This window comes from Melanerpes formicivorus, unplaced genomic scaffold, assembly GCF_026170545.1.
Source record: "Melanerpes formicivorus ecotype bairdi unplaced genomic scaffold, bMelFor1.0.p_v2 SCAF_56, whole genome shotgun sequence".
Taxonomy (NCBI): domain Eukaryota; kingdom Metazoa; phylum Chordata; class Aves; order Piciformes; family Picidae; genus Melanerpes; species Melanerpes formicivorus.
In genome coordinates, this window is record NW_027142408.1 from 420953 (window position 1) to 434265 (window position 13313).

The 13313-nt window shown below is 60.2% G+C and overlaps 1 protein-coding gene across 4 annotated transcripts in view; it reads left to right on the forward strand.

Moving 5' to 3' along the window:
• The window catches only part of MROH1 (maestro heat like repeat family member 1), a 54144-nt gene that overhangs the window by 10646 nt on the left and 30185 nt on the right, over positions 1-13313 (forward strand). Inside the window, exons 8-23 of one of the 4 annotated variants that reach the window (XM_068161088.1) lie at positions 239-379; positions 526-618; positions 933-1011; positions 2051-2164; positions 2467-2540; positions 3637-3756; positions 4627-4737; positions 5610-5754; positions 5871-5911; positions 6896-7037; positions 7643-7695; positions 8252-8359; positions 9567-9686; positions 10419-10541; positions 12155-12301; positions 12482-12508. In XM_068161088.1, coding sequence (XP_068017189.1) covers positions 239-379; positions 526-618; positions 933-1011; positions 2051-2164; positions 2467-2540; positions 3637-3756; positions 4627-4737; positions 5610-5754; positions 5871-5911; positions 6896-7037; positions 7643-7695; positions 8252-8359; positions 9567-9686; positions 10419-10541; positions 12155-12301; positions 12482-12508 — 1638 coding nt within the window. The remainder of the gene's footprint in view (positions 1-238; positions 380-525; positions 619-932; positions 1012-2050; positions 2165-2466; positions 2541-3636; positions 3757-4626; positions 4738-5609; positions 5755-5870; positions 5912-6895; positions 7038-7642; positions 7696-8251; positions 8360-9566; positions 9687-10418; positions 10542-12154; positions 12302-12481; positions 12509-13313) is intronic. The other 3 variants (XM_068161089.1, XM_068161090.1, XM_068161091.1) reach the window with 3 other exon arrangements.

Here is a 13313-nt window from a genome sequence, read left to right on the forward strand (position 1 = left end):
TCCCCAGCCCAGAGGCACCATCCCTGCCCTGCTCCTGCTGCCCAGCCTGGGGCTGCTCCAGGCCCGCTGCTGGTGGCCTTCTTGGCCAGCTGGGCACTCTCTGGCTTCTTTCCAGCTGCTGCCCCCACCCCCCAGGGCCTCCCCAGGCAGCCTGAGGAGCAGCTCCATGGTGGGCTGTTACCCCAGCAGGTCCATCCGTGGCCCAGCCCCCTTCTCACCTCCTGCTGTCCCCCTGCAGCTGCGCCTGGCTGTGGTGGAAGCTCTGGGCCCCATGAGTCACCTGCTGCCTGCTGAGAAGCTGGAGGAGCAGCTGCCCAGGCTGATCCCAGGCATCCTCTCGCTCTACAAGAAGCACACAGAGGCCTTCTACATATCCAAGGTTAGCAGCTCTGCTCAAGGACCTGTCCCTGGCTCCCCTGTGATCCCTCCTGCTGCTGAGCTCAAGCCTCTTGGGCCCACCTGAGCTCCATTCCCCCCTGGAATTGTCTTCCTGGTGGGAACCACGCGCTGCCTCTTGTTGAGCAGAGCCTCTGCCAGATCCTGGAAGCCTCGGTGGACATCGGCAGCCGCAGCCTCGACGCCCAGCTGGACGCTCTCCTGGCCACCCTGCACCCCCAGGTAGGCCTTGGGCAGGCAAGCTGGGGGCTGCCCTGGAGCATGGCCCTCAGCTGGAGCTGCTGGCAGCTTCCTTGGAGCAGTCTGGGATTGCCATTGCCATCTCCTGGTTGTGCCTCTCTGAGGTGCTCATCTTCTTTGGCCGCCCATGGTTCTCCCAGCCCCTGGGCTCTGGTGTTCAAGGATCTGCGAGCTGGGTTGGGCTGTCCAAAGCTGGAGCAGCTCTGGCTGCAGCAGAAGGAAACCAAACACCTCAATTAATGGGCTCATGGGAGGTGCTTCTGCTGGGGGCCCTCACTGCAGCTCTCTCTCCCCAGATCTGTGTCCCTGCAGACCCAGCTGTGCCCTTGGCTGTGAAGAACCACACCGAGGTCCTTCGCTGCTTCACCGTCTTGGGTAAGGAACTGCCCCAAAGGCTTCTGCACCTTTGGGTCACGCCCTGTGGCTGTCCTGCCCTGGGGTGGGTGCTCTGCCCTTGCTGTTCTGTGGTCTTCTCCAGGGAGTTGTGTGTGGTGGATGGAGGGGTTTGATTCCCCTGCTGCCATCTGGGCTTGGGGGATGGACATCTCTTAGCTGCCTAGGAAGATGGGGGGAGGAGGTGGTGGTTGATGTCCTGGCTCCAGCCCACAGCTTCAGGCTTGCAGATGGCAACAGCTCTGCCCAGGTGTCCCTGGAGAGCACAGAATCCAGCATGGCTGGGACTGGAAGGAACCTCTGGAGATCATCCAGCCCAGCTTTTCAGAATCAGCAGGGACATCTCCAACCACAGCAGGTGGCTCAGAGCCCCAACCAAGCTGATCTGGGATGGTTCCATGATGCTGAGGCATCTCCCACCTCCCTGGGCAGCCTGGGCCAGGCTCTCCCAGTGTGGAATGTCTTCCTCAGCTCCAGGCTCTATCTCCCTCTCCCAGTTCAAACCCAGCACCCCTGGTCCCACCACAACCCTTCCTGAGGAAGGTTCCCCACAGCATTCTTCTAAGTCCCATGATGTCCTGGAAGGCCACCCAGAAGGTCTCCCTGGAGCCTTTTCCAGGCTGAACAACCCCTGAGTCTCCAGCTTCTCACCCACCAGCCCCCACAAGTACTTCTCCACTCCCAGCCTGGAGTGATAGCAGAGGTTGCCCCAACCCATATTCATGGCCTTGCCCTGGGCCTTGTTGAACCCCATGAGCTTCACAGAGCCCCACCTCACCACCCTGACCAGGTGGTGCTGGGTGGCATCTGCCCTGCAGAGCATCAGCCACACCTCTCAGCTCGGTGCCATCTCCGAGCCTGCTGTGGGTGCCCTCGAGGGAGGGTCCCCATCAGCAGCACCCACAGCCCCCATGCCACTTGGGAGGGGTGGGGTGGGATGTCCCCCTGCAGGGGCTGTGGTGCCTGTGTCCCTGAGGCTGTGACCTGGTTGGTAACCATGCTGGTTGGTTTGGTTCCACAGCCTGCTCCTTCCCTGACCGTGTCCTGGCCTTCCTCCTGCCCAAGCTGGAGAGCAGCAGCGAGCGGACTCGTGTGGGGACCCTGCTGATCATGAGGCAGATCATCAACAGTGCCTGTGAGTGCCTGCCCCCCTCTCACCCTCCCATCAGCCTTGGTGAGGTCTTGAGGGCTTCCAGACGGGCTTTCTCCTCCTTCCAATGCGTTCTTCTCCGTCACCCCTCCTCATTCTTCTCCTGGTTGCTGGGGTGAGGAGCTGGATCCCCACCTTGGCTGCAGGGGAGGGGAGGAGGAAGCTGGGCTGCTGGGAAGGGGGTGGGCGATAAAGCTCTCCCTGATGGGAAAAGGAGGTGTTTGGGGTCAGCAGCTCCACCCTTGGCATCTCAAGAGCTTCAGAGCTCCATCTTTTTGTCCTTCCAGCCTCTCAGATGGAGATCAAGAAGCCCTTTATTATGTCATCCATGAAGCTGCCTCTGCAGGACAGCAGCAACAAGGTGAGCTGAGCTTCTGCTCCTCCAAGGTGTCTCTCAGGGGCTGGGAGGTAAGTTCTGGGGTCCTGCACAGCCCAACTGTCCTCTGCCTCCTGCTGCTCCTCTGTCTCTTGGCTGGGACTTGGGCAGATGTCCTCCCAGTGATGCAGGAGGGCTTGAGGACATGGGGACTTGGTTTCTTTGTCCTGTGTGAAAACCACATCTGAGCATGGCTGTGACACATGGTCCTGCCTGAAGCTCTTCCTGGGACCAGCACTGGGTGCTGGTGACTCAACTCATGTGGCCCCAGGCTGTGTCTTACTTCCACCCCAAAAACTTGGCTTTGCCAGATGGAACCACAAATGGGGTGGCCATGGGCTCCTGGCCAGTCCCCTCTGGACACCACAGCAGCAGGAGGTTGTCCTCCTGTTTGATGATCCCACCCCTTGAGTTCTGGGCTCAGCTTTGGGCTCCTCACTCCAGGAAGGGCCTTGAGGGGCTGGAGATGTCCAGAGAAGGGTAGGGAGCTGGGGAAGGGTCTGGAGAAGAAGGAGAGGGGTTTGGAGAACTTGTGAGGAGCAGCTGAGGGAGCTGGGGGTGAGGAGCCTGCAGCAAAGGAGGCTGAGGGAGAACTTGTGGCTCTCTGCAAGTCCCTGAGAGGAGGCCTGGTGAGGGTTGGGGTCTTCTTCCAAGCATTGTGCCAAGAGGAAGCAGCCTCAGGTTGCCCCAGGGGAGGCTGAGGTTGGCCATGAGGAAGAATTTCTGCCCCTTGAGGCTTGTGCAGGCCTGGCCCAGGCTGCCCAGGGCAGTGTTGAGTCCCCATCCCTGCAGGGGTTTCCAGGCTGTGGAGCTGTGGTGCTGAGGGCCATGGTTTGGTGCTGCCCTGGCAGTGCTGGGCCAGTGGTTGGGCTCCAGGAGCTCAGAGGTCTCTTCCCACCTCAGCCATTCCACTCTGTGAGCACTGGGTGGCTGCCCCTCTGCTTTGTGCAGCCGCTGCTGGCAGGTGCCATAGCCGGGGGCAGGTCTGGGTAGGGCCTGAGCTAACCCCGGCTGCAGCGGGAGGGCGGCGGAGCCTCCGGCGGCTGCCCGCGGTGACGCCCAGGCCGCGCTCCGCCCGCAGGTGAAGCGTGCCGTGGTGCAGGTGATCAGCGCCATGGCTCACCACGGCTACCTGGAGCAGCCCGGCGGGGAGGCCATGATGGAGTTCCTGGTGCGGCAGTGCGCCCTGCCCTCGCAGCCGGTGAGCGCGTCCCCCGCGCCCCAGCAGCGCCCCCTGCCGCTGCCGCCCCCGCCTCGCCCCCTGCCGCCCCCCGCCTCGCCCCCTGCCGCCCCCCGCCTCGCCCCCTGCCGCTGCCGCCCCCGCCTCGCCCCCTGCCGCTGCCACCGGACTGCTGCCCGCGGCGGCTCCGCGCAGCCACTGCCTCCAGGCTTTGGCCTCAGCAGAGCTGTGGAGCCGCAGCGGCCTCCAGCTGTGGCCCTGCTCTCCTGTGCTTCGCAGCCCTTTCTCCTTGGGGTATCCCCTTGGCCCTCCCCCTGGCCAGCACATGTTGCCCTTGCCACTTCCCTTGCCAGCAGATGTCCTCAGGGTGTCCCTCTGGCTGTCCCCCTTGCCAGCAGGCGTCCCTCTGGCTGTCCCCCTTGCCAGCAGGCGTCCCTCTGGCTGTCCCCCTTGCCAGCAGGCGTCCCTCTGACTGTCCCCCTTGCCAGCAGGTGTCCCTCTGACTGTCCCCCTTGCCAGCTGATGTCCTCCTTGCCACTACCCCACCCCTCACGCAGCAGCACTGCAGCTTCCTCCCCACCTTCTCCCCATGACCTGGTCTGCTTCTGGGACAATGAGGAATGAGGTCAAACCTCAAAAACTGGAGAGATGCTGCAGGGCCCAACCAAAACCACCCCTGGGCTCATCCCCTTGACCCTCAAAGAGCAGCAGGGTTGGTGGTCTGGGGCTGTAGGAGCTCCGTGGAGCAGATTCTGGAGAGGAACCAAGTGGTTCGTGGAGTCTTCCCATTCCTCCCAGCCTGCCATGTGCCAGCTGTGCCACCTCAATGGCTTAGGAAGGGTGGTTGAGTTGGCACCATCCATGGTGAGCTGCACTTTCCTCCTGCTCCAGCAGCCCAAAAAACAGCCCCTGGACTTGGATGACCTCACCAGTGACAGTGTCCAGAGCATCAGTGTCAACACACTCTTCCTCCTCAGCACCACCGTGGACAGGATGAACAACGTGAGTCTGCAGAGGCCTTGCCCCCCCTGGGGAGGTTTTTGCTGGCCCCACATCTGCTGCCCTTCACCTGATGGGTCCCACACTGCCCTTGGCACCACCCATGTGACATGCAGGATTCTGTATCTGCCAGGTGGGATGGGGTGTCACCACTCTCCCCTCTTGCAGGAGCCATTGCTCCTCCAGGAGCAGGGCAGGGGGCTGGGCTGGGGAGGTGTCCTCCTGAAGGAGCAGCTGTGAGCTTCTCCAGAGCTGGAGCAAGGTGGTGCTGGAAGTCCTCAGAGCAAGAAACACAGGGACCTGTTGGAGCAGGGCCAGAGGAGGCCACAGCAATGATGGGGGGGCTGGAAGCTCTCTGCTGTGAGGCCAGGCTGAGAGTGTTGGGGTTCTTCAACTTGGAAAAGAGAAGTCTCCAGGGAGGCCTTCTGCTGGCCTACCAGGACTTTAGGGGACTTAGAAGAAAGCTGTGGGAGGACCTCCATCAGGAGGTGTTGTGGTGGGCCCAGGGGTGCTGGGTTTGAACTGGGAGAGGGAGATGGAGCCTGGAGCTGAGGCAGAAATCCTGCCCTGGGAGGGTGTGGAGAGCCTGGCCCAGGCTGCCCAGAGAGGTGGGAGATGGCCCAGCCCTGGAACCATCCCAGGTCAGCTTGGTAGGGCCATGAGCTCTGGTTGCTGATGGGCCAGTGGTTGGATTCCACTGAGACCTTGGAGGTCTCTTCCAACCCATTCCATGACTCCAGGAGCTCTCCCAACAAAGGCCTTGGCTCAGAGGACTTGGGGAAGCTTCCCCATCAGCAGAAGACCTTTGTCCTGGCATCTCCTCTTGTCTCCCACTCAGTCCCCTGCTCTGCTCCCACCTCTGCTCCTCCTGGCAGGTCCTGTGGCCATACCTCCTGGAGTTCCTGACCCCCATCCAGTTCACCAATGCCCTCACCCCACTCTGCAAGAGCCTCATGTGTTTGGCCATGAAGAAGCAAGAGGAAGGAGACAACAGCTCCCTCATCCGCTATGACCTCAACGGTCAGTGCCAGGCCAGGCTGAGCTGCTGGCAGCTGGGGCTGTCCCTGCCAGGCCAGGCTGAGGAGCTGAGCTCCTCCTTTTGAGACACTCTGACATCTTCTTTCCCATCTTTGCAGCCAATCTTCCTTCACCCTATGCCCTAACAACGAGACTGCTGGTGAGTGGCTGGAGGAGAAGGTCTTCCTTTGGCTGTAGACCCCCAAAAAAGATGTTCTCCAAAGTGTGGGGAGGTGCTCTCCAGCTTTCTCCACTATGCAAAGCCAGTTGACAACCAGAGCTGGGATACTGGCTTCATGTTGGACCTCCAGAATCAGGTCCTGGATGTTCCTAGCCCATTCCATTATCACCCAGCTCATTGCACTAAGGTAGCCCCAACACTGGCCCTGAGGTTCTCCTCCTCAAGTGGTGTTTCTAGCATTAAACCCAACACACCTCAACAGTTTGATCTTGGTCCAGATCTGTCTCTGCTTAGCCTAGACAGGAGAAGACTTAGAGAGGATCTTCTCAACATCTGCAGGGTGGGGAGGAGGAGGCTGGGGCAGCAGGGGACAGGCCAAGGGGCAGCAGGCACAAACTGGAAGCCAGGAGGTTCCCTCAGGAGCAACCTCTTGGCTTGGAGGCTTCTGAGCCCTGGAGCAGGCTGCCCAGAGAGGTTGTGGAGTCTCCTTGTGTGGAGAGCTTGCAAAGCCAGCTGGGCATTGGGTCCTGGGCACCTGCTGTGGGTGCCCCTGCTTGGCCTGGGTGAGCCTCAGAGCTCCCTTCCAATCCCACCAGGCTGGGACTAGGGGATCCTTCCAAACTCACCAACACTTCCAAAGAAATCCCTCCCTTCCTCCCTCCCTCCCTGCTTCTCCTGGCCCAGATGGACCAAGAGCTCAGTCACCCAGAGCTGTGGTGCAGACCTCCAGCTGTCCTTCCAGGGCTTTGAGAAGCTGTTCCTCAGCCCTGGGCTTTGCTTTCCTTCACCCAGTGTGGGAAGCTGTTCTCCAAGGTATGGAGAGGGAGGGAGAGGGAGTCGTGGCTGGCCCATCACTGCCCACTGTCAGGTTCCTGTGCTGTGTGTCCTGTGCTCTGCCCCACAGCCTGGAGGTGACTTTCCCTTCTCTGACCACCGTTCTGTGTTCCATCTCTGACCTTCCAGGTGGTTTCCTCCCAGCCCTACGCCGGGGACAGCCGGGGGGTGGCCGCCCTGCGCCTGCTGGCTGTGCTGCATGCCAGCGTCCACCCCGCGCTGCAGCTCCTCTGGAGCAAGAAGGTTCCTCTCTTGGTGGAGCACATCGAAGGTAGGATGAAGCTTCTGCTGGAGACAGCTTCACCAGGCTTGACTGGAAGCCTGGGGATGTCCAAGAGTGAGGTGGGGAGCTGCTCATGGGCCTGGTAACCTGTGGTATGTTGAAGCTCTCCCAGGAAGTTTTGTTTCCTGTCACACAGAAGGGTGGGAATGGGAAGGGACCTCTGGACACTGTCCAGGCCAAGCAGGGGCACCCCCAGCAGGTACCCAGGATCCCAATGCCTAGCTGCCTTTGCAAGCTCTCCACACAAGGAGACTCCACAACCTCTTTGAGCAGCCTGCTCCAGGGCTCAGAAGCCTCCAGGCCAAGAGGCTACTCCTGAGGGAAGTATCCCCAGGGGAGGTTGAGGTTGGCCATGAGGAACAATTTCTGCCCCTTGAAGCTTGAGCAGGCCTGGCCTAGGCTGCCCAGGGCAGTGCTGGAGTCCCCATCCCTGCAGGGGCTTCCAAGCCGTGGTGCTGAGGGCCATGGTTTGGGGGTGCCCTGGCAGTGCTGGGTCAGTGGTTGGACTCCAGGAGCTTGGAGGCCTCTTCCAACCCAAACAATTTGCTGTCTCTGTGGGGAGACACCAGTGTCCAAAATGTGCTTGCTCCTAGAGAACACAGAGAAGTCCCTGTCCCAGAAGGAGTGGGAAGAGAAGCTGCTGCTGGTAAGTCCTCATGCTGAGGAGTCACCAGGGTGCAGGGGATCCAGGTCTGCTCATGCAGGACATCAGCCTGGGGCTGGCTTTTCCAGTGGTCTGTGCTGGCTGTGGCTGGCAGAGGTGGTCACACCTCCAGGTCTTGTCACCACAGAAGAGGAGATCTGGGTCAAGCTCAGGGGGTGGCTGCAGGAAGGCTAAAAATGAGCTTTGTGAGGCTTCTTTTGGTGGGCTGGAGAAGAATGGTCCCAGGAGTGTCCCCTTGGTTAATTAGCCTGAAAATAGGCCATGGGAAGCAATTAAAGCTGAGGAGCACTCATCCTGCTCCTCTGGTGGTGCTGGTAGGCTTTGGGTCCTGCTGATCTTGGAAGAAGAGAGACTTGACCCAGAGGACAGAGGCCCAGCTCCAGGGGGGGTGGTTCTGGGGGGTGCAGCCTGTGGAGATGAAGTTCTGTCTGGGTCTCACCAAGCTCCTCGTGGCTTCTTTATTGCCTTCCTCTCCCCCTCCTGGCTGAGGCTCCTTGGTTAGTGAGGAGGTCGCTCTAGGATGTGCTTCCTCCCCCAGTTCCTGCAGGAGACGCTGGCGGCCGTGGCAGACAGCGCCTGGAGCTGCCACCTTGTGGCGGAGATGTGCCGGCAGCTGGGCAGCTACAACGGCTTCCCCCTGGAGAAGGTGAGGGGGGGTCAGGAGGCACAGCAGGGCCTCCTTCTGCCAGCAGCTTGGTGCTGGGCCTTGGAGTCATCCAATCAGCTTGCTTGGCAGAGACCTTTGAGGCCTTTGTGGCCAAGGGAGGGAGGGCACTGTGCCTCTCCATGCTGCTGAAACCCCACCTGCAGTGCTTGGAGTCCTCAGCACAGCAGACATGGAGCAGGGCCAGAGGAGTCTGTGAAGATGATCTGAGGGCTGGAAGGTCTTCTCAGGCTCCTTAGTTTGACTAATTTTGAAGAGATTCCAGAGGAGGGTAGTGGTCCCAGCTGGGTGGTGGGACCCAGTCATGGAATGGTTTAGGTTGGGAAAGACCTCTGAGCTCCTGGAGTCCAAGCAGTGACCCATCACTGCCAGAGGGCACCACCAAACCATGGCCCTCAGCACCACAGCTGTGAAGCCCCTCCAGGGATGGGGTCTCCACCACTGCCCTGGCTAGGAGGAGGACAGGAGATGTAGCAGGAGGTTGGCAAGGTGGCTGGATGGGCTTGGAAATGCAATGCTGATCAGTCCAGAACTGATCCCTCAGGAGCTCCCAGCCAGGCTCCTCCAGTTCTGGTGCAGCTTGTGTTGCATCTGCAGTGGACCTGGTTGGACCTGCTGATCTCAAAGGGTTCTTCCAACCTGGACAGCTCTGTGATTCTGTGCTCTGCAGGGGCTGTAGCTGAGCAGAACCTTCACCTTGGTTCTTCTCTCTGGTGCAGAAGGAACCCAACAACCCATTTCCAGTGCTGGGGTGGGCTGGGACTGTCCATGCTGGAGAGGGCAGAGGACAGTGGAGATGTCCCTACAGTGGCTCAGGAGGGAGGAGCTGTCCCATGGGCTGCTGAGGGTGTCTCTAGAGGGGTGTGGGAGCCACCAGAGCTGAGCCCATCTTGGCTGGTCACCAGGAGCTGGCAGGTCTTCATGCTCCCTCTGTCATGGTGACTTTGTTCCTCTTTGGGCAGCAGCAAGGCTTTGGTTCTACCTGGCCCTGGCTCTGATGGCTGCAGTTGGCTCTTTCTTGGACCAGGCACTGCTCTGTGGTGCTCCCAGTGTCCCAGCTGCTTACAGCTGGGCTCCATCCTCCACCTTCAGGGTGCTGTGAGGAGTCACCTGTGTGTGACCAAGCTCAGTCTGGCCACCAGGGCTCTTCAGGTCTTGTGTGGTGGTGATGTTCCTCTTGTCCTTCCAGAACTTCCTCTATAAATGCATTGGGACCACGCTTGGGGCCTGCACCAGCAAGGACCTGGTGCAGAAGCAGCTCCAGGAGCTCCTGGAGACAGCCAGATACCACGAGGAGGCAGAAAGGGAGGTGAGGACGTGTGCTTGATGTCCCAGGAGTCATCCTGAGGGACCAGGAGAGCAGCCCTGCTGTGCTGACCTCTCTCTGCTGGTCCCACCATGCCTGGCCTGGGCAGGTACCTCCTGCAGAATGGCTGGGGGGTGAATTTGGCTGAGTGGGCCCTGAAGCTACCTTGGAGCTGAGGTTGGCTTCAAGCTCTTCCTCCTCATCCTGGCCAGGTTCCAGCTTCACCACTCCCCAGCTTCTCTTCACCCTTAGCCATGTTCTCCATCCAACTTGATGGCCCCAGCACTGAGCTGTCCCACTCTTGGTAGCTGCAGAACAGGCTGCTCTTAGTGGCCTGGATTTGCTCCAGCTTCTGCAGCTCCACCAAGGGCTGCTCTTCAGTAAACCACTTGTGGAGCTCCAGCTTGCTGGACCTGCTGCAGCAAGGCAGGACCTGCTCAACCTGTTCTGCTCTTGCTTCTGGCCAGCTTCTGTCTCCTGTAGAGCTGCTGCCAGCTCCATGTTGTGTCCATCCCAGCCCTCTGGCTCCTCCTGAGCTGTGTCACCTGCACAGGGACAGCCTTCCTGTCCCCCCTGTCCCTTGGAGATGTGTTCCAGGCCTTGGAGAGGCTGCTGGAGCCGCTCCTAGCTGGCCATGGCTCAGCAGCTGGGACGGAGCTAAGAACCAGTGTCCCTGTAGGTGTCACCTGGGGCATGGGTGGCTTCCTCCTCATCAGTTGTCTCCTCTTCCTCCAGGGCCTTGCTTCCTGCTTTGGGATCTGTGCAGTGAATCACCTGGAGGAGACCTTGGCCAAGCTGGAGGAGTTTGTTCGCTCGGATGTCTTCAAGAAGTCCGTGGGGCTCTTCAGCATCTTCAAGGTGAGAGCCACCAGGTCCTGCTCAGCTTTGAGGAGCTGCTGTGCCTCTGGGACTGGGACACCCCCAGCCTCTCCAGGAGCTGCTCTTGGCATGGGAGGCTGCTTGGGATGAGCAACCAGTTCCTGGATGTTCTCTCCAGCAGACTCATCTCCTGCTGAAGCTGTTTTGGTGCTGGATGAAGCTCAGGAAGGCTTCAGCTTGTCTCCAGTGTCCATCAGGGAAATCTGGAGTCATGGAATGGGTTGGGTTGGAGAAGCCCTTTAAGATCATGGAGTCCAACCATTCTCTAACTCATCCAAAGCTGGGACAAAACCATGGCCCTCAGCACCACAGCTCCACAGCCTGGAAACCCCTCCAGGGCAGCTTGGGCCAGGCCTGCACAAGCCTCAAGGGGCAGAAATTCTTCCTCATGGCCATCCCCAACCTCCCCTGGGGCAACCTGAGGCTGCTTCCTCCTGGCCCAACACTTGGCACAAGAGATCTCAGCCCCACCTGGCTGCAGTCTCCTCTCAGGGCCTTGCAGAGAGCCACAAGGTCTCCCCTCAGCCTCCTTTGCTGCAGGCTCCACACCCCCAGCTCCCTCAGCAGCTCCTCACAAGTTCTCCAGACCCTTCTCCTTCTTCTCCAGACCCTTCCCCAGCTCCCTTGCCCTTTCTCTGCACACCACCAGTCCTTCAAGGTCCTTCTTGGAGTCAGAGACCTAAAGCTGAGTCCAGCACTCCAGGGGCACCATCCCTGCTCTGCTGCTGCTGCCCACCCTGGGGCTGCTCCAGGCCAGGCTGCTGGTGGCCTTCTTGGCCACCTGGGCACTCTCTGGCTCCTCTCCAGCTGCTGTCACCACCCCCCAGGGCCTTTCCTACTAGGCACTTTCCAGCCCCTCTGCCCCCAGCCTGGAGCCTTCCTGGCCTTGGTGTGGGAGCCAAAGGCAGGACCTGGCACTTGGCCTTGCTCAAGCTCATCCCATTGGCCTCATCCGGCCAGCCTGGCCAGCTGCTTCTGGAGAGCCCCAAACTTCTCTGGAGAGTTCCAAAGCCCTCTGGAGACCCTCAGATTCCTCTGTGGATCCTTCAAACCCTCCAGCAGTTCAACAGTCCTCTCTGACTTGGTGTCCTCTGCAAACTTCCTGAGGGTGCCTCCATCCCCTCAGCTTAACTTGACCAGATTGGGCCTTGTGTGCCTCCCCACAGGGCTATACCTGGTACCACTTGGAGGCAGACTGGGGTTTGTGCCCTGGGCAGTGACATCCTGTTGGTGGAACTCATGCTCAGATGCTTGATGCTCCATCAGGGCTTTGAAGCTCACTGCTACCACCAAAGAAAGGGGAACTGAAGGTCCAGAGTGAGCTTGCAGGGGTCCTGTCTCCTTGAGGGCCCCTCCAGCGCCCAGGGGAGGGGAACTGAAGGTGCAGAATGAGCTTGCAGTGGTCCTGTCTCCTTGAGGGCCCCTTCAGCACCCAGGGGATGGGAACTGAAGGTCCAGAATGAGCTTGCAGTGGTCCTGTCTTCTTGAGGCCACCTTCTGGTGGCCCAGTGGCCCCTCTCCTAGCAGGAGCTGGGAAGAACCAGCCTCAGCCTCTCCCCTAGTCCCCCCCAGTGACCTCCTGCTCCCCTCAGGACCGCAGTGACAGCGAGGTGGAGAAGATCAAGAGCAGCCTGATCCTGTGCTACGGCTACGTGGCTGCCTGCGCACCCAAGGAGCTGCTGCTCTCCCGCATCGAAGCCGACATCCTGAAGAACATCTTCCAGTACTTCAACACCAAGGTGAGCTGCTGCCACAGCCCCTCCCCCCTGGGGAGGGAGAGGACACCACCTGGGTGAGAGCTGCCAGGGCTGCTCCGGACGTTCGGCCTCGGCAGGCGCCGGCTGGGCGGCTGCTGGGAGGAGGTTGGCCGCGGAGGTCTTCCCTCGCCGCCTCGCTAACTCTCTTGTTTTCTTGTTCAGGTTCTGGGCATAAAGGTAGAGACCAAGGTACAGTGTGAGGGTCAACCTGACCTGCTCCTCCTGCTCTCTCTGCCTCTTTGCTCTGGGTTCCCCTGCAGAGCAGCTCTCTCTTGACCTCGCAGCGGCACCGCGGGGACCGGGAGAGCTGCAGGAGCTTCTGCTGCTCACCCTGAGCTCCTCGGCCTGGCTCTTGGTGTTGGAGCCTGGTGCTTGGAAGTGCCCAAACCCACAGCAGAAGGGAAGGGGAAGAGCAGAGCTTGTAGGGTGGAAACTTGGTGAAGGTGGTGGTGGAACAGCAAAGGCTTGTTGGCCTCCCCTGGGTGCTTGTGGCCAAGCTTGCTGCTTGCCGGTGGACCTGAGCTTGCCACCTTCCACCCTTCAGGCCGAGGTTGCGCCTTCCCTGGGTGGAAGGAGCTCGTGGAGCTCTGCCCACCTTGGGTCTGTCCTGCTGGCAAAAGGAAAGTCCCTCCTTGGAGCTGTTGGGGGGCTTCAGGCTCTGCTGTGGTGGGAGTCTCACCCACCTGCCCAGGGGGAGGCAGCTCCTCCAGCTTCCCACATGTGAGGAACCTTGTGGACACTAGAGGCTGAGCCACCACTCAGTTAAAAGCCACCAGCTTTCCTGTCCCCTCCTGGAGCAGTCACTCAAGGGGGTTGAGTCCCAGGTGATTTCTCTTGAGGACAAGGAGGAGCTGAGGGTTGCTGTTCCCCTCTTGAACAAGAAAAATGGTGCTGGCTAGATGAAGGGTCAGGCCAAGGACTTCTTCCCCAGGCCCCACTAATGCCTTTTCCTTCTGGGCTCCTGCTGGCACTAACAGCTTCTGGAGAACATCTC